The 18,219-nt window shown below is 47.2% G+C and overlaps 1 protein-coding gene across 3 annotated transcripts in view; it reads right to left on the reverse strand.

The window, feature by feature from the left end:
• The window catches only part of SMOC1 (SPARC related modular calcium binding 1), a 133,666-nt gene that overhangs the window by 32,553 nt on the left and 82,894 nt on the right, over positions 1-18,219 (reverse strand). For 2 of the 3 annotated variants that reach the window (XM_037031553.1, XM_037031552.1), the window contains exons 5-7: positions 17,303-17,350; positions 3,698-3,787; positions 1,682-1,762 (exon numbers count right to left, since the gene is read on the reverse strand). In XM_037031553.1, coding sequence (XP_036887448.1) covers positions 1,682-1,762; positions 3,698-3,787; positions 17,303-17,350 — 219 coding nt within the window. The remainder of the gene's footprint in view (positions 1-1,681; positions 1,763-3,697; positions 3,788-17,302; positions 17,351-18,219) is intronic. The other variant, XM_037031554.1, reaches the window with a different exon arrangement.

Here is an 18,219-nt window from a genome sequence, read left to right on the forward strand (position 1 = left end):
GCAATTGCTAAATGTCAAATTAGTGTTCCAGGCAAGGGGTGCTGTGTAATTTCAGAGACAGCGCACCTTCCTATTGCCCACTTAGTCACAGAAGTGAGCCTTGTATTGGGCTTTGCAGGTCTGCAGGAGGCTCGGGGGCTGGGGAGACCACTGGCAGATGTCACTTCCAGGCACCACCAGCACCAGAACCATTTCTCTTTGACTTATGATATTTGCCTGACCATGATGGGGAAGTGGAGAAGATTCTAAGTATTGTAGAAGCTTCCTAATAGATGCTTTCGCCTCAGGTGACAATCACAAATTCTCTCCTGATTGAAGAATTCTCACTACAAGCATCATCATTAATCTTCCCATTTTTTCTATTAATAATGATGATAATAACAAATATATGTACTTAAAATTCATCATGCACTTACTATTTATCACTTAGTCAGGCATCAGTTAAGTATTATACAGACATGAACTCAGTTAGTCTTTAACCATAGTCCTTTGAGAGAGGGATCATGATCCCAGATGAGAACTGAGGCTCAGGGGGATTATTTGACTTGGCTGGGTCACTCACTAAGCATTGGAGCCAAAAAAGCAAACCCAGATCTCACTGATTCCAAAGCCTGGGCTTTAACCACAGCCCTGTTTCATCAAAGAATCTGACACAGGGGAGTTCACATGGTTTCCTTCCCATGCACCACCCCACAGCTCCTCCAGCTTTTATCAAACAGACACGTGCTGAGGTACTGGCCCACCCAAGTAACGAGGTATCAACCGACGCTTCACAGGTTCACCTTGTAGTCTAACTCGCTCCGTGCATGGTAGTCCTCACACTACCTACCACTTTTGGGACAGAGCTAAGGGGCCAAGGACAACACACTCCTGAATTACTGGCCATGTACAACTCTGTCTGCCACTTGAAAGGGGTGTATCATTTGTTTGTAATCCTTGCTATCTACAAGGGAAAGATGATATGGCTGGATTCAACTACTAGGCACAAATTATGCTTGGTGGCATTTCTCACAAAAAAAGCCTTAGGCAGAAAAAAGAATGACTTCCCCCTAACAGAGCTACAGGTTGGGTCTATTAATACATTTTCTGTTGGTGAACATCTGGTCTTTATTGATGGTAAGTAAATTGAATTGACTTTGGTCTTCACTGATGGTAAATGAACTCTACAAATCTAACCATTCTTCAAAAATTATCACCTTTCTACAAGGGGTTCAGCCAGTACCAAAACCTGACCACTTATAAGATCCTCAAAAGATCAGACCAGAAAAGGTATGACATTGAGCATCTATTTAGAACCTTAAACACACACACAACCATGGCTCTTGAGGCTTGAAGACCAACTGTTCTATTGAAGTTGAACTGTTGGTCTTAAAGACCAACTCCTTTCCCTCAACTACTCTTCTTACAAACACAGAGTTTCAGTTAAAACTACTAAAATAGAGCCAAAAGGTTTGGGGGTTTTTTAGCTGAAAGTGTCAACTACTCATGAAAGATGATGCGTGAGATAATAATTCAAGACAATTAAAACTGGAAGGGATTAACTCACTTCATCTCAGTCTACAGCTGTAGAAACTGAAGACCAGGCAGGTAAAGAACCTGCATAAGCCCACACTGTCGGTAGTCATGGGCAGCCATGGGCAGCCATGATCAGGTAAGCCCATAGCCAAGGCAGGTTACTTACCTGAATTCCTTACATTAGTGTTGTTCAGTTTGGAGTCCTTGATTACCAAGTGCTTAATCCATAGAGTGGGAGCTGTGATTTCTGGAAAAAGAGAGAGAGAGAGAATATAAAGTCAGCATGGAGAGCACGGATGTTGAAGTATAACCCTCACACTCTTTAATAGTTTTTTTAAAGCCTGAGGCATCCACGCTTGACTATCTGCCTCGTCTCCATTTTGCCCCCAGACCTCTCCCTCCCTCACAATGGAAGGCCCTCTCTCCCTATCAGTTTATAGGAGCCAAGCAGGGTCTCCGATTCTGGGAGGGAGAGTGGTCAGAGTCCAGAAGTGCTGAGCCACTCCATCCAGGAGCAAAAATATTATCCCAGGAGGTGAAGACCATGGGCCAAGCCAAGTCTCTCTCAGCTGCTTCCCTGGAAGAATTTAAAGGGGATGAATCAACAAACGAATGCCAGACAAACCACAAAGACCATTTGGGAGGAAACAGTTGGGCCACAACAGATTTTAGGTGCTGAGACTTCGCTGCATGTGGGAAAGAGAGTAAGGGCTCTGATGTGCACTTCAGTGCCCTCCCTAACAGTTTCTCATTGACCAGAGGCTGACCTCCACTCGGAGAGCGCTGGGGTGCTCCTAGGCCCCCTAAAGCTTGGGTCCCCCAGTGGACAGGTGGTATGGGAATCCAGGATGACTCCAAACATACTGTAGAGTGACGAGATCTTCAGTGGGGGTATTGGGGAGGTCTCCCAAGCTAGTGTGGTTTCCATTCCCCACCTAACTCCTTTCCCCACCCAGGGTCCCAGACTTTCCAATGATAAAGGACCGTTGTGGATCACAGAAGCATGTGAACTTCTAGGCATGAGCACACATATGTCCCACTAAATGATCAGTTACAAAGGGAAGCTCACATTTCAATTGCTCTGCATACAACTGAGACTGTGCTAGGTTCTCTCTGGTTATAGTACCAAATAGTGGCATGATTTCCTTTTACCCTTTTGTGTCATTGTCCGGTCTCATGATCAGCCTGGATATCCTTGGCTAAAAGCTGCTGAAAGGGTGCTGTATACGACACCAAGACCTGAACCTGGTTGTCAGACTTGGCGCTGTGCCAAGCTTCCTGCTCCTCCTCATGGCAGCCTGGAGTACTTAGCAAAGCACCCTGAAGAACACAGGCTCTGAGCACCTCAAACTCAAACTGAGGCCAGCCTTCTGTACCTGAAACTTCTCCTGAACACTCCTGGTCCCCCAGGGGTATCCAATCTCTATTTTGCCACCACTAAATAGCCACCACTATTTCTCTCCACCTAGAATGCCTCCTTTTCCAGACGTCTTAACTCAACCTGTCTTTTTCCTGCTACTCTCCTTACTACCCCTGCCCATCCCCATAATATTCATGCCCCCTACAACCAGTGCCAGTCACGCTGCCAGGAATGCCCTAATTCTCCCTCCCCACTCTCAAGGCCAGGCTCAAATCCCACCCACCTCCTCGCAGAATCTTTCCCCAGACCATGGCGATCTCTTTCTTCCATCAATTTCTACAACAATAACAATTGCGACCATATAATTTAACACATAAAGCTCTCCAGGGGTTGCTGCTGTCTTAGAGTAAGGGCTTTATCTTGTCTATTTCCCCATCGTCCCCCGGAGGCCGAGCGTGAAGCCAGGCGCACAGCAGCAGCGTCTACGTGCTGGCTCCTTCACCCGAGGGACGATGCCAGCCTGACTGTCTCTCTCGGCCGTGGCTCCTCAGCCCAGGCTGTGTTATTGCTGGATGGCCGCAGCCGGCAGGAAGCCTGGCAAGGACAGAGGGCCTTTCCAGAAGTGGAGAGTGTACCAGTTCCTGGGAGGGTTTGCATTTTTTAAAAGGTTAAAACAACCCAGCTTAAACTGGAAGAAATTAAAATTTAAAAGGAGAAAATAATACTAATAAAGCTTAAATAAACATCCGAAGGAAAGTCCTGCCTCTCCCAAATCTGAACACGGGTGGGGGAGCGTGAGTGGGAAGGAACACCAGAGCTTACCGTCCCCGTCGAACACAGGCTGTGTCTCCATTGTGGGTGTCGGCTTAGACCCGTCATCTGAGTTGAGGGTTAAAAAGAAGCGAAAAGAGACTACCATTATTGAGGTAAATACTATCTACTCTCCAGCACTGTTGAATGGTTTGGGTTTGCACATGGCCCGGCCAAGTCCCAATGAAGAGACCGAGGAAGAAAAAGAGAAAGAAGAAAAGAACGAGAAGGAAGAGAGAGCCACAGAGAGACACCAACAGTAAGACAACTCCAGGTGTGTGCTCGCCCGCTCAAAGGAGGGACAGAGGGACCGAGACTGTGGTGGCTTTGGAGGCCCCTTCCCCACGGATCTGAGTTCCTTGGTCCTCCCCATAGGAAAGCTGGGACGGCTGTCTTTTCCAGCAGCCCTGAATTTGGGCCACACATCAAGAGGACATCATACACTATAGCATCGAATTCTGTTGTCCCCAGTTTCCTTCTGCTCTCTTGTGAACAGTAGCAGCCCAGGACCTTTCAAAGGTCTTCATTAAAGACCTTAAGGAAAACATGAGACCGTGGTGCTATTCCCTTCCAGACTTCCAGCTACCCCTCCATGGGGAAGACAGCCAATAATGCCGTGTATGGTGTCAGGTCGGAACTACACTGATCAGAGCGATCACTTTGCAAGTTATATCAATGTCTGTGCACTATGTTCTAAACCCAGAACAGATATAATGTTGCATGTCAACTGTAATAAAAAATTAAATGAGTAAATAAATAAAATTTAAAAATTAAAAAGAAGAGAAGGCAGGAAGGACCATTCTCTCTCCAGCATGGTGAACCAGAGAGATGGGGAACCCTGGGACACTGCGTGTACCCCAGGTCCCTGTGAGAGGGGAGGGCACACAACACGAGAGGGGACCTGGGAAACCGCACCCTGGGTTTGCCTCTAAACGTCTAACACAGGCGACAGATACGGGGCGTTCGCCGTCCTAACAAAGCACTAACACTCCTCATCCTTGTGGCGTCGGCAGCTCCCTCTGCACCACAAGAACCTCAGCAGGTCAGGAGTGAGTGCATGCTCTCTTCACCTTTCAGGACTCAGTCACTTTCATCAAAATAAAACCTTAGTTTACAGCAGTCTTTTTCAACTTTATTTTCATTATTGCCTACCTAAGAAGCATTTTTAGACATTTTTCTTCTAATCTCCATTTTTCTTCCCACTAAGACAGATACCCTTTATGTATCCTGTGTGTACTGTGTGTATATCTGTGCTTTATATGTAACCAGGGCATGCTCCCCACCCCTACAACCAATGTTTGCCTCCTTGATAAAAGCTGGGAGCGGGTAGCTCTGCCCCCAGGGAGAAGGCACAGTTTAGAGAATTCTCAGTTTCCTCCTTCCGTGTGGGGAGAGAAGGAGGGCTCTGTTGTCTCAGACATTTTTAGGGTTCCACCATCACTCTCTCTTCCCAAGACCCCCAGCAGTCTTTTAGAACCGAACACTTTAATCTCCAAGTATCAGCTATTTATGGAGAATGCAAGTTCTCAGACACCCTGCGCAAAGCCAGTCAGATCATCAATAATAACAACCGTGCACCACTTGGAGCTCCCAGAACCTTTGGCTGACTTCCCTGCATCTTCTTGAGAGCAAAAAAGAACGCAGCGTCCTGATCCCTTTCTGACACCAACACCCAACCCTTGAGATCTTAAGATCGGAGAGCTCTGTGGATGCTAACCCTTGCTGGAGGCTGAGGTCAGCACCCGAACAGTCGTGTGACACCTGACCCTGCTAATATTTTCTGCGCTGACACTAAGACCAAACTCCCACAGGGGCCAAGGCGATCCTGAACTACTGGACAATCATCCCAAGGGATAAGATGTAGCAGGAAGAGAAGAGTAACTAACCATGCTGGACACCTTATCTGCCTCAAAGTAGAGTCTGGAATAGACACCTTTGATGCCAAACTGGGTAGGTTTGGTCTGGAAGTTACTGGGGGAAGATAAACATGGAGCAGAGCTGCACAATGTCATTTTCTAACAGCATCACCTTCCTTGATCTCTTTCCATTGAATTCAAGGAGCCACTGAATGAAGTCTTTGGGCAGCTACAACACCCATCTGGTTGCTCCTGTTGGATGCAGAGTTTGGGGTCTAAGCAGCCGAGCACAGTGTGCTCAGCCCCTCTGCACAGGGTGGAGGGGAGTCTTAAGGGTAACAAAGGGAAAGTGAGAAATCAGGCATTGCCAGAGGGACAACCCTGGGTGAGAACCCAAGTGGAAAATGGCTTATGTAAGATTTTAATATTCAATTAAGATTGAATATTAAATTCAATCTTATCCCAAGAGCTGTTTCTCTCTGGAGCAGGACAACAGAACACATTCTATTTGTTCCTCTCATCAGCCAGATGAGCGCCTGGGACTGTGCATCTGGCCCAGCAGTCGGGAATACCATCTACTGCTGGGGGAGAGGAAGAAGGGCTTCCAGCCCACCACTCCGGGGGAAGTTATGCACATGTGCAGGTTGAGGACCTCCTCGATTGCTCGGATGCAGGCCCAGCGCCCACAGAGCACAAAGCCAAGTGCAGGGGGGGAACCCCACCTTCCCGTAGGGCAGGGTCACTGAGGGTGAACAGAGACAGCTGTGCTGCCACAGGGAGGCCCTAGATGGACATCTTTATGGGGTGAGAAAAGACAAGGGGCCCTGCTGCCAGGAGAGCCACCTGTGAAATCCAGCGTGCCCGAAGGATGGGAAGCCAAGCCAAAGCCAACAGGACCCTCTGACCATCATCTCCGGGCACCTGGGCACCTGGCTTCCAACCCAGCAAACAAGCACTCCCTTCCACCAAATGGGTCCAAGGCCTGGGTCCAAGGTCCACATCAGTTCCGCCTCCTGGCAAGCCTTGGGGCAACACCAGGCCCCACACTGGGCACTGGGGAGAGAGAAAAGCTCCCACATGTGCTTTTGGCCTCCCAGTCTCCAATGGGGTCACACTCCAGATCCAGGCGTTACATGCAATACATTGGTAACTCAATCTCCTCACTTTTCTCCTCTGGGAGGAGAAAAAGGAAGGTCGCCTGCCCCCGCCCAGCCTCAGTACACTGTGTAGGAGAAAAAGACTTTAAAGGCCTTTCAAAGGAGGTATAAGAGTACTAAAACATCTTTTCCTCCAGGTTACTTTCAAAATTGGATTTGCAAAATTAAAATTCTACCAAAGTCTTTGAATTAAAAAATAAAGTGATCTTACAACTGAATAAGAAGACAAACAACCCGATTTTAAAATGGGAAAAACATTTTAACAGACATTTCACCAAAGAAGGGTACTAAATAAAATACATGAAAAGATGCTCTAAGTCATTAGTTATTAGAAGAACACAAATTAAAACCACAATGAGATGCCACTATCCACCTACTAGAATGGCTAAAATTTTTTTCAATTGACAATACTGAGTGTTGGTGTGGATGTGGAGAACTGAAACCCGTGTTCACTGCGGATGGGAAGGTGACCACCTTGAAAAAGAGTGGCAATTACTTTAAAAACTTAAACTTACCATTCAACCCAGAAATTCCACTCCTGAGAATCATTCAAAAAAACTAAAAATATATCCACCTAAGGCATGTTTATAAATCTTCACAGCAGCATTATTTCCAGCCTCAAACTGGTGACAAATGTTTGTCGACTGGTTAATAGATAAACAGATTGTGATATCTCCATATAAAGAAATATTACTCAGTAGTTAGGAGGGATGAATTATTAATACATGTGGCAATGTATATGGAACTCAGTGGTGAATTCATGGCATGTACGTACACTTCCACAAAGCTGTGGAAACAAAAGGGGAGGGAGAGTCAAAGTCATGGCAGGGACACCACGAGGCAGCAGCCGCTGGGTGATCTGAGCGATTCTTGATTTGGGGGAAGACTTCTCCATGTATTTTAAGGAAAAATACATGTGAACCTCATTTACATATATGCACATGATAATTTGATGCTTGACATTCATTCTTGATGATTCTTTTGGACCTCAACTAGCAAGACTTTATTCTCTTTCACACACCTACCACCACATGCTTCTAGTCTAGGCCGAGGTGAAGTGAATCAAACATTGAAAAAAACAATTCAAAATTTTCACTTTTCTTCCAGGGAGAAAAAAGTAAATTTGGAAACATTAAAGAAATAAATAAGGCATGCTTGAAAGAATTTCTGAGGGATAATGTCAAGATCAACAACAACAATAATATTACCACATTCGGCAGCAGAGTTTCTGACAGGTGGCTTTGCTCATCTAGCCTCACCACCGTGCAGGGCAGAGGAAGTCACCAGGCTCGTAAAAAGAGACCAAGTCTCAGTAAGGCAGTGATTGGCTCAAGGCCCCAGAGGCAGTGAGCCCCCTTGGAAACTGCCCAGGCCCAGAGCCATGGCGTGTGGCCTTCCAATGTTCCCCACCCCCAACTCGCCTCCCTGCAGGTGCAGTCCCAGAAAGCTGCAGCCCCCACACAGGCTCTGGGAGCCTGTACAGACAGCGGGTTTGTGTGACAGCACAATTCCTTGCCCTGCAAGAAGGCCTGGCCCACGCACAGACAGCTGGAAGTCACTCCGACCCCCGATGACACCGTTCAAAGCCTCTTCTGTTTGGCTTTTTGATTTCTGATTGACGTTCGCTGGCGAGTGGAGATAAATGCCGGGCGGAGGACAATGTCGATCCGCTCTGACTATTCTTGGAAAAAGACTTTTCAGAATAACAAACAAAACAAAACAAAACCCCAAAACATTGGTGTGCTTTAGGGACTGAATAGAGACCAAGAGGTCCGGGGAAGCAGGGCTGGGCCTTTCAAGGGTCTGGCAAGTCCATTGAGGAGTTAATTGTTTGGGTGTACAATGAGTTTATTCTGACCACATACAAAGAGCTTTCTCTTCCAGGTCCTTCAAAAGAAAATGTGTCAAAGAGGCCAAAGGAGGAATACTTATTAATGGCATCTCTTGGGGTCTCAAGACTGAGAAGCCTTGGAGAACGAGGGAAAAAGGAAACCACCACCCCCATCCTGAGATTCGGAAGGTCTCTCAATGATCCCAAGTCCCCTTCAGTTTTGAGCTCTGCCCAGACCGTGGCCACCACTGACCACTCCACTTACATTCTTTTAGGCCCCCATCAGCCATCTTTTCCAAAGACACCAAGATAAACTTTAGCCTGGTATGGTAGGAGTGTGGTAGGTTCTTGCTTTTGAAGGGGCCACATTTATGCCAAAGCCACCATCCCCCTCAGCATGTGACTCTGGGACCCACTGTGAGAGCCAAGATCACTTATTCTGAGCATCATAAAGAGACAGCTGTGCCTATTTGTAAAAGTCCCTTAAAAATCTGGCCTGAATCATACCAGGAGAGCGATGGAATGTTAGCCAACCTTGGCATTTCCTGAGATGCATGTCCAATGACCAGCGAGGCTCAGAATGTACTGCGAGCTGTCCTGACTCTGAGCCTTGAGAGCAGACGCTATCTTTCCACTTTGGGTTCTTTCCAGAGCAAAAGGTCAATGTTTCACATTCTATCTGCCCACCTGCATATCCCCTCACCCCAAAAGTGAAAACAAGCTCAAAATGGTCTTTCTGCAAGCAGTTGTCCACAGCCGAAAGTTTCACATTTCCCTGAATAAGAGCAAGAACATAAGGCTGATGAAAAGGGTAGATGAGAGGTGAAAGAGAAGAAGAGGGAGAAAGAGAGGAGGCGGAAGAGGAGGAGGAAGAGGAGGGAGAGGAAGACAGGAGAAGTGGGGTTCACACAGAACACTTCACTGATTTTTTTAACTTATTTTGAAACACGTATGTATTCACAGGAAGTTGCAAAAATAACACAGGGAGGTGCCATGTATCCTTCATCCAGTTTCCCCCAGTGATAACATCTTTATCATTAAGGCGATAATATGGATAACTTATAATTATATAGGTAGTATCATCATAGTTCAATGGCAAAATCAAGAAACTGATACTGGTATAATTCACAGACCTTATTCATGCTCCACCAGCTTTGCATGCACTCATTTGCGAGTGTGAGTGTGTAGTTCTATGCAGTTTTACTCAGGTGTAGATTCACGGAACCACCACCACCACCAAGATCCAGAACTACTCCATCACAAGGGTCTCGCTGCACTACCCGTGGGACCCCACTTCCCCTCCTCCCCTGCATCCCTCCCCCCGACAACCACTAACTCCATCGCTATCATTTTGTCATTTCTAGAATGTTGCATAAATGGAGTCACGCAGTACAGGACCTTTTGAGACTGGCCTTTTCTCACTTGGCGTGACACCCTTGAGATCCATCCACACTGTTGCACAGCCTGTTGCTTTTTGCTGCTGAGTAGTTTCCTGCTGAGTGGATGCAACACAGTTTTCTTCTCCCCTTGAAGGGCATTTGGGCTGTTTCCATCTTTGGTGCTCACAGATAAAGCTCCTGTGATCAGCTATGTACAGGCTTCCGTGTGGATACGAGTTTTTATTTTTCTGAAATAAATGCTCAGGAGTGCAATTGCTAGATTATATGGTAAGTGTATGTTTAGATGTTCTGTTTTTTAAGAAGCTTCCAAAGTATTTATGAGAGTGGCTGTATCATTTTACATTCCTTACCAACAATGTGTGAAAGATCGAGTTTGTCCACATCCTCACCAGCATTTGGTATTGTTCCTATTTTTTTTAATTTTAGCTCTTCTAATAGATGTGTAGTGATACCTTATTACAGTCTTAGCTTGCGTTTCCTTATGGCTAATGATGTTAAACATCTTGTTGTGTGTTTATTTGCCCTGTACTTATGTGCTTTGGTGAAATGTCCAGTCGCATATTTTGTCCATTTTTTAATTGAATTGTTTTTTAACTATTGAGTTTTTGAGAATTCTCTATATGTTCTAGATATAAGTCCTATGTCAGATACATGGTTTGTAAGTATTTTCTCCCAGTCTGCAGGTGAGTTTTTTGTTGTTGTTGTTCTCTTAACAGAACCTTTCACAGAGCAAGTTTTTAATGTTGATTACGCCCAACAATTGACCAAAACTTTAAAATTTTTGGATCATGTGTTTGGTGTTCTAAGACAACAAAGCTCTAGGTTCACCTTGCTACAGATTCTGAAGATTTTGTCCTATTTTTTCCCCTAAAACTTTCAATAGCTCTACACTTTACATTGAAGCCCAAGATTCATTTTGAATTAATTTTTGCATAAGGTGTGAGGGTGCTAGGGGTTTTATTTTTGCCTATAGAGGCCTGATTGCTACAACACCACTTATTGAAAGTAGTGTCCTTCCCCCACTGAACTGCTTTTGTACCTTTGCCCAAAAACAGGGTCCCATACTTGTGTAGTAAGTAGGCCCATTTCTGGGTTTTCTATTCTGTTCCATTGATCTGTACGTCTGTCCTTAGGCCAGTAACACACCGTTTTGGTTACTGCAGCATCATAATATTAAAATCAAACAGAGTATTATGATTTGAACTGTGTGACATTCTGAAACAGGCAAAATTATGGAGATAATAAAAAGATCAGTGGTCAGGGCACAATGGAGGGAGTGGGAAGGCATGAATAGATGGAACACAGAATTTTTAGGACAACAGAAATACTTTGCATGATACCATAAGGGTAGATATATGTCATTATGCATTTGTTCATTCCCACAGAACAAACACCGAGAGTGAACCCAATGTAAACTGGGGGCTTGGGGTACAACGATGCGTCCATGTAGGTTCACTGGTTGTACCAAATGCAGCACTCTGGTGAGATGTTAACGGGGAGGCTGCAAACGCGGGGAGGCTGGAGGTTCAGAGGAAACCTATGCGCCTTCCTCCTAATTTTGCTGTGAACTTAAAACTGCTCTAAACTAATGAGTCTTTAAAAAAAGAAAAAGAAAATGAAACAAACATTTTAAAGCAGGAAGGTCACAGTATTTGTTCTGAAGGACAAAGGGAAGCACCCACTGAAAATGTATAAAGGGTCATAAAAGAAACAAATGTTAAAATAATGTTTAAAAAATATACAGAGTGATAGTTCCTGCTTGATTTTTTCTTTTTAATATTTGTTCTAGCTGCTCTAGTTCGGTTACTTTTCCATATAAATTTTAGAACAAGCAGCCCTTGAATCTCACAGCTCATTTTCACCAGGCACAGAACTGGGGGCGGGGGGGGGGGCAATAGGGACCAGGATCGATAACTCCTCAGCCTTTACCACCAGAGCTGCTTGGTGCTTGGAGCTGGAGACAGGGCATCAGATGTGCTCCTGAGGCCTTCCCCACACGCCGTGCTCCCTGCGTCCCTCCAGGCTCCTGTGCCACACCTGGAACCAAACTCACGAGTCAAGGGACAGTGAGAAAGTGGCCTGACCAGCTCTGAACTGTCTCACCTGGACCCATAAAGGTACGAGGCAGAGGCACCAAGAACTTGCCAGTGGGCCCTGCTCACCTCCCAGGCAGCTTCTGCTGAGGGTTTTTCCTTGAAGGCCCCGGAGAGCAGCCAATGAGGGCTGTTTGGAGGACCCATCTGCCCTGTCTCCTGCAAGAGTGGCAGCTTCCTAGCATCTAGAAGCCTGTGCTCCCTGGGAGGCTTTCCCTGTACCTGCAGGTAACTCCTATAGGAAGAGGCTAAGACTATCAGAAAGTGAGCTCTATAAGGCGAGGGCAGGGCTCTTACCAGTTTACTTGTCATTGGATCCTCGGTGACCCTAACAAGCCTGGCACTCAGTAAGTTCTCAATAAGTATTTGCTGAATTACAGAATAAAAGGAGCAAATAAAAAAAAATATCACTGGTTACCAGTAACACCAGGGATGCATAAGGACCTATAACTAGGAGGCTCTTCCAAATCACTATACTCCATTTTTTTCTGTAGTTCTTGGAAATGGGGATATGGTCGGGATTCAAACTCTTAATTTTGTATCTTCCATGCATAAGCTTCCTTTTGGAGACCCCAGAATAGGGGCCAAGATGAAGGGCAGGGGGTTGAGTAGGTAGAGCCAAGCTGGGAGAGAACTTAACTGTGGGAAGGAGGGAGCATGTGTGAGCGCTTACGCACACTTGTGCCAACCCCTTCTTCAACTAATTTCTGCAAAGCTGGAACACAGATATGCCAGGCTTGGTCAAGGTGGCTCAGAGCACCAGAGAGCAGCAGTAAAACGGGTTCAGGGAGCAGAGAGCTGCCTCTCACGGGCTTGTAGCTGCTTAGGCACAGCTCTGTTCAGCAGGCCCAGTATCAAAATAAAAATGCATCTCCACAGGAAATTTAGTGTGTGCAGAAGCCAACCCGTACAGGTCATCAGCTGCCCATCTCCATTCAACTCCAGCCCTGGCTGGTGGGTGGTTAGCCCTCCTTTAGGTGTGCTAACCAGGAGGGCTGAGGCTGGAAGCCACACCGTTCCCTTCCTCTGGGGTGCCTGCCATCCATCACCCCTGCCCTAAGTATACCCCTTACCCCCACTGAGGGCGCTGCCCAGTCCATCACTTGAGTGACAAGACCTCTAAGTTGGTACCAATCTGTAGACCAGCCTCCATGAGAAATTCTGAAGATAGAGACAAAGAGGGAAATGACTGTGACTCACTCTTTACCTAGAGCACATACTATGGAGCAGTCAGGGAAGGATGAAAAAAACCAAACCAAACCACAGTTTCTGCAAAGTAAGGTGGGTCGGGTTTGGGAAATTCAGCCCCTTTCCAAGACTGGCTTGGCAAACACAGAAGCCCATGCAAAAAAATGCATGCAAAGTCTGCTAATGTTTTTCATTTTTCACCTCACTTTCCTTAAGCGGCTAACTCCCAGACTTCTTACAAGTAGGAAAAGGGCAACCCACAGAAAACTCCTGATGGCCCCAAGCTTTCACTTGTCATTTACAGAAGCAGCACCCCAGAATCTCTAAAATCCTGGGCACTCAGAAGAAAACAACTCCCAGACAACTGCCAGTAATCATTCTATAAATGTTCTCCCCTTATTCTTTCATGTAATCATTTTTATCACGCCACCTTCCCCCACCCCCCATCACCCTGCTGGAAGCTGAGAACTTCCCTCTGGTACCTTACAAGCAATGAAGCCCAGGACGAGTCCTGCCTGTGTTCCGTTAACCTGAAGACTCCCCAAATGACACAGATTCATTATCATCAAGGCCCCCAAAAAAGGCACCCCAGGAAAAGCCACAAGCCCTGGTCAGTCAGGCAAAGCCACTCGGGATAAATTCATGATCTCCAAAGACATTTGCTTTCCAGCCATTCTTCAGACTCCTTCAGTTGAAACCAAAAATTCACCTCTACTGCAACTTCTGCAGCCTTCAACTGGCTTAGCGGCAGCAGATCATCAAAGCTTAAGGGGCTGCTGGGGGCCCGTTCCCCTGCCCTGACATTCCTCTGGAGCCTCAATAAAATACATGTGGATGCACATGTGTCCCCCACCCTCCACACACACACAGACCCCTTCTATCACTCCTCAAGGACGAGGACCAACGGAGCAGACGGGGAGGGGTGGCCAGGACGGGAGGGCCCCAGAGCAATGGATATTTGAAACTCCAACACATGGCCAGGCCCCACACTGCATGTGTTAATCACCACACATGTGCCTGTAAAGGGGTTCGTGAAACACAAGGGGCCCAAAGATCAGAGCGAGGGAAGGACATTCCAAGGGATTAAATAAATAGTCTGAAGTTCTGACCCTCTCCCTCGCAGGAGCACGTGCATCTGGGTAAGATAACAGCACCTCCCTCCCTCCTGACCCCCCTTCTCCCCTCAGGCCCCACACCTGTGGACCCAGGAGCCTCACCAACCCAGGCCACCCTGTCCCAGCCAGCCGGCTAGGACCGGCTACAGCCTGGCCTCTCTCCCTCCTCCCTTCCTCCCGCTATCTCTCCGGGCCTCCTTGCCCTGCCTCCTCTTGCTCTGCCTTTCTCCTCTCCTTCGGAGCACTGATTCCTGGCTGGCAACCAGACTCTCCATCATTGCACAATACGCCTTTTCATTCCTTCCAGGCAGAGAGAACCGATCCCTCCAGCCTCGTCAGAGGAGCAAATGCAAGAGGGTGGAGAAAGAATAGGCTGGGTCCACTCCTCCCCCCACCCCACCACTCACACACCCAGCCCTCCAGCCTCACCTCCTTTCTGGCTGTACCCCTTACCCTGCTCGAGGGCCAGGCCTAGCATCTGTCTGTGGCCAGCCTCAGGGCTGTGAGCTCCAGCTCTCTGGAGATGCCTTCTAGGAGTCCCCACATGTGGGCACAAGCTCAGACAAGGGGCCTTTGTGTCTTCCCACCTGCTGCCCTCTGGAGCACATTCCATTCTTAAGTGGCAGCTGAAAGAGGGACCTCAGCGGGCCAACACAGGATATTACGAATGCCCTCTCGCACCCTGTCCCCATTCAAAACTCAGCTTCCTGGACAGGTGTGGCTTCAGGTGGCCCTTCCTCCAGGTGGCCGAAACTGCTTTTCACTGTGCTGCCCATGGCAGACAAAGAGAAGAGGGTCAGCACTTACACTGATCTTCCAAAGCAGAAGGAAAGTGAGCCCACTGACAGAAGTCAATTCTCCGGGGGTGAATGAGCCCTAGCATCCCTCTCTGCACCGCCCCCCGCCCCCCTCCCAAGGCCTTTTCACTAAAGAGGAAGCCTCAGAAGAACCATCTGAGAGGGAGGAATTCATCTTGAGCAGGAGAGCAAAGAACTAAAAATTGATGGTAACTTATCTCTGAGATGAGACTTCAGACTCTACCCCCTGTTCCCTGCACCATTCCTGGAGGAATCAGGTCCCCTGTCCTCTTCCAGGTGATTCCATGAGGCCCCACCATGACACAGGTCTGATTCTTATTGTTATTCTCAGGGTGCAAAGCCACATCAACCTGGAGAGTACTCCTCTGTGCAGTTGAAGAACCCAAACCCAAACCCATAGGCGACCTTTCCTGGAATGGGTGCTTTATTCAGCATCGTGCTCTCAGTTCCCTTCCATGGGGAAAATCTGGGCTGTCAGTTCTGCGTGATTGCCAATTTATTTTTTTCTACCACCAGGACCTCATGCCCAGAAATAAAGGTCATGATCTGAAGACTCCAGCTGCAACAAGCACAGTGGAAGGCAGCTGTTTTTCAACCCAAATAAATTGTAGACACAGGCCATTCACAGTGTGGATGACTTCAGGCCTTTGCAGAAAGAAACATTCACGTGCCTCTTTCATTAAAAGGGAGCCGCCGACACTTGTGGCTGTCTCCTCTGTCCTGGGAAAGACCTGGAGAGGCATTTGTTTCGTCTCACCCACTTACTCGTTCCTGCTTGCAGGAAGGGGAGCAGCCCATCTCGTCCGTCGGCCCCTCTTTTCTAGCGGGTGACGGTGTTACCGTGCTCCACTTCCACATCTTCTTGGAGCACCTGCCTTTAGGGGCAGTAGGTTCTCTGGACATTCATTGCCTGCATTCAGGAAGGGTGACCTTGCCCTTCGTTTTGTCCCCACGTAATGAGTCCCTGGAGCAGGGTCCAGGGACTCACCTTGGTCTCCCTGTGATGACGTGTGCACCTCACTCTGCTCCTCGGCAGACCCAACCATCCTGTGGACTCTTATGAGCAAGAAGTTCCCAAGGCCCAGAGTCAGGTGGGAAACCTCAGACTCCACCAAGGTCCCCTGTCTAGGTCTTACCTGAGTGCTCAAAATGGGGGTTCTGGATTGCTTTCTCATGCAATTAAATTGATAGTTGCTTTCTATGCAACTACAGCTCTCTCTGCGCATGTCACCTAGAGGTGAGTAGTAGTGAATCTTCGTGTCTGCCACACGGGAAATCATGGTCAGCATGCTGCTGGTCCACAAAAGAGCACTCAGACAAATGCCTTAATCAGGGTATATATAATTTGTAGGGCCTCGCAGGACATGAAAATGAAAGGCATTTTGTTCAAAAAGCAGGGAAAAGTGTCACTAAAGACACTAAAAATAAAGTTTTATCCTCTCTTCCATAGTGTCTCTCTTGACTTGTGGCAGTGCTTTGAATTTGCTGTTTACTCTTATTCTAGGTAAAGAACCCCCACAGCATGCACTGCAAAAGCTGTATGTACGTGGGAGCCAACATCAGCAGCAGGTAGGGGCATTGCATGGATTTCTTCTGCTCACAGGCATACTTCACTGTCCCGTTGACTTAATGTACTTCAAGAAAACAGGTTCAAAGACAAAATAATTAAGAATTTCATCACTACAACCTCACAGGTCGCAAGCACATGACACCAGCCTAGTCTTAGTAAAGAGAATCTGGATGAGCTGGAATAATTATTAAGGAGAAGCCGTGAGGGGAAAAATGCTCAGACAGGTTTCCAAAATAAGAGAGTCAAGGCAGACCTGAGTGCACCTACTTCCATTATCCTTCTTGGTTTAATGCTGGCTACACTGGTAAGCTGACTGACTGAACTTCCTAGGCGCCAAGACACTCACTGTCCCTGCCAGCTCTGTGCCCTGCACCCACTCGCCTCCCTCAGGAATCCTGGGAGCTTGGTCCCCACCACTGGTGAGCCTTACTTACCTCCAGTGCTTCTGGGAGGAAACACAGAACAAGAACAGATTTTCTCTGCAGGGCACTTTTAGCTTTCACCCCAGCTCCTTCCATCTTGTCCAAGAATTCTTGCTTGGACTGGCCTTAGAAGCAAACATGTAGATAAAGCACAAAACTCTACTCACCTTTCCTTCCTGAGTTACCCTGGCTCAAGGGCTTGTCGGTGACTGAACCTTGAGTGAGACAGGAGACAAAAACACAGACATTCAGAATGCATCGTGGTTGGTTCCTTTCACGGAGTTGGCAAAGTTTGATGTTATGAGCATATGGTTATGTATATGCATAGTATACACATCTAGGGACATTATATACAAAGTTAGTACATACACACATGTTGAGTGGGGTTTGTTTAATGTCAATGTCATTGATATCACAGCACTGTGGAGATGAACCATAATTTCCATGTTCCCTGGCAATAGTCTTAACCAGACTTCTACACAATTCCACATCTATATAACTCCCTCATTGAACATTCCAGTAACTGCCCCTCGCCTCCACTCCCCATCTCCCCCACTCTCACCAGCTTCACGTTCTGAGCCACATCCACTCAGTGGGGCCAACTGAAAAGAAACCCCCTCCTACTGCAAATGCAGTGATTGACGTCCCTTGCTGGTTAGGGCAGGAAATCGGCGATTTTCCATGTGCAGTAAGTAGAAAATTGTTGGCCCAATTGTCTTGAATGGGCCAAAGTAGTCTGAGGCATGGAAACAATTTTCTAGATGCAGCGGGCTGCTCCTTCAGGAGGGGGTGGTGGGTGTGTTTGGCCTAACACTTTGCCCTGCATATGCTAGGGTGCCATGTGCGTCCATCCTGCAGGCCTGAGGCACCTGTCTCTCCAGGAAGCCCACACAGGCAGGGCACAGCCAGCTCATCCACAGGAGGACCCACCAACTGAAGAAAAAAAAACCATTTTTCCCAGTGCATACCATACCTCTTTGCCATAGGCTGATTTTGTGAGAATTCAATTGCCTTACCCTGCATGGCTTGTTTCTAGTGCATTTGTTTGCTTTAAATGAAACTTTCCAGGTCATCTGCAAGGAGG

Source organism: Sturnira hondurensis, unplaced genomic scaffold (assembly GCF_014824575.4).
Source record: "Sturnira hondurensis isolate 20B ecotype Veracruz unplaced genomic scaffold, ASM1482457v3 Scaffold0021143, whole genome shotgun sequence".
Taxonomy (NCBI): domain Eukaryota; kingdom Metazoa; phylum Chordata; class Mammalia; order Chiroptera; family Phyllostomidae; genus Sturnira; species Sturnira hondurensis.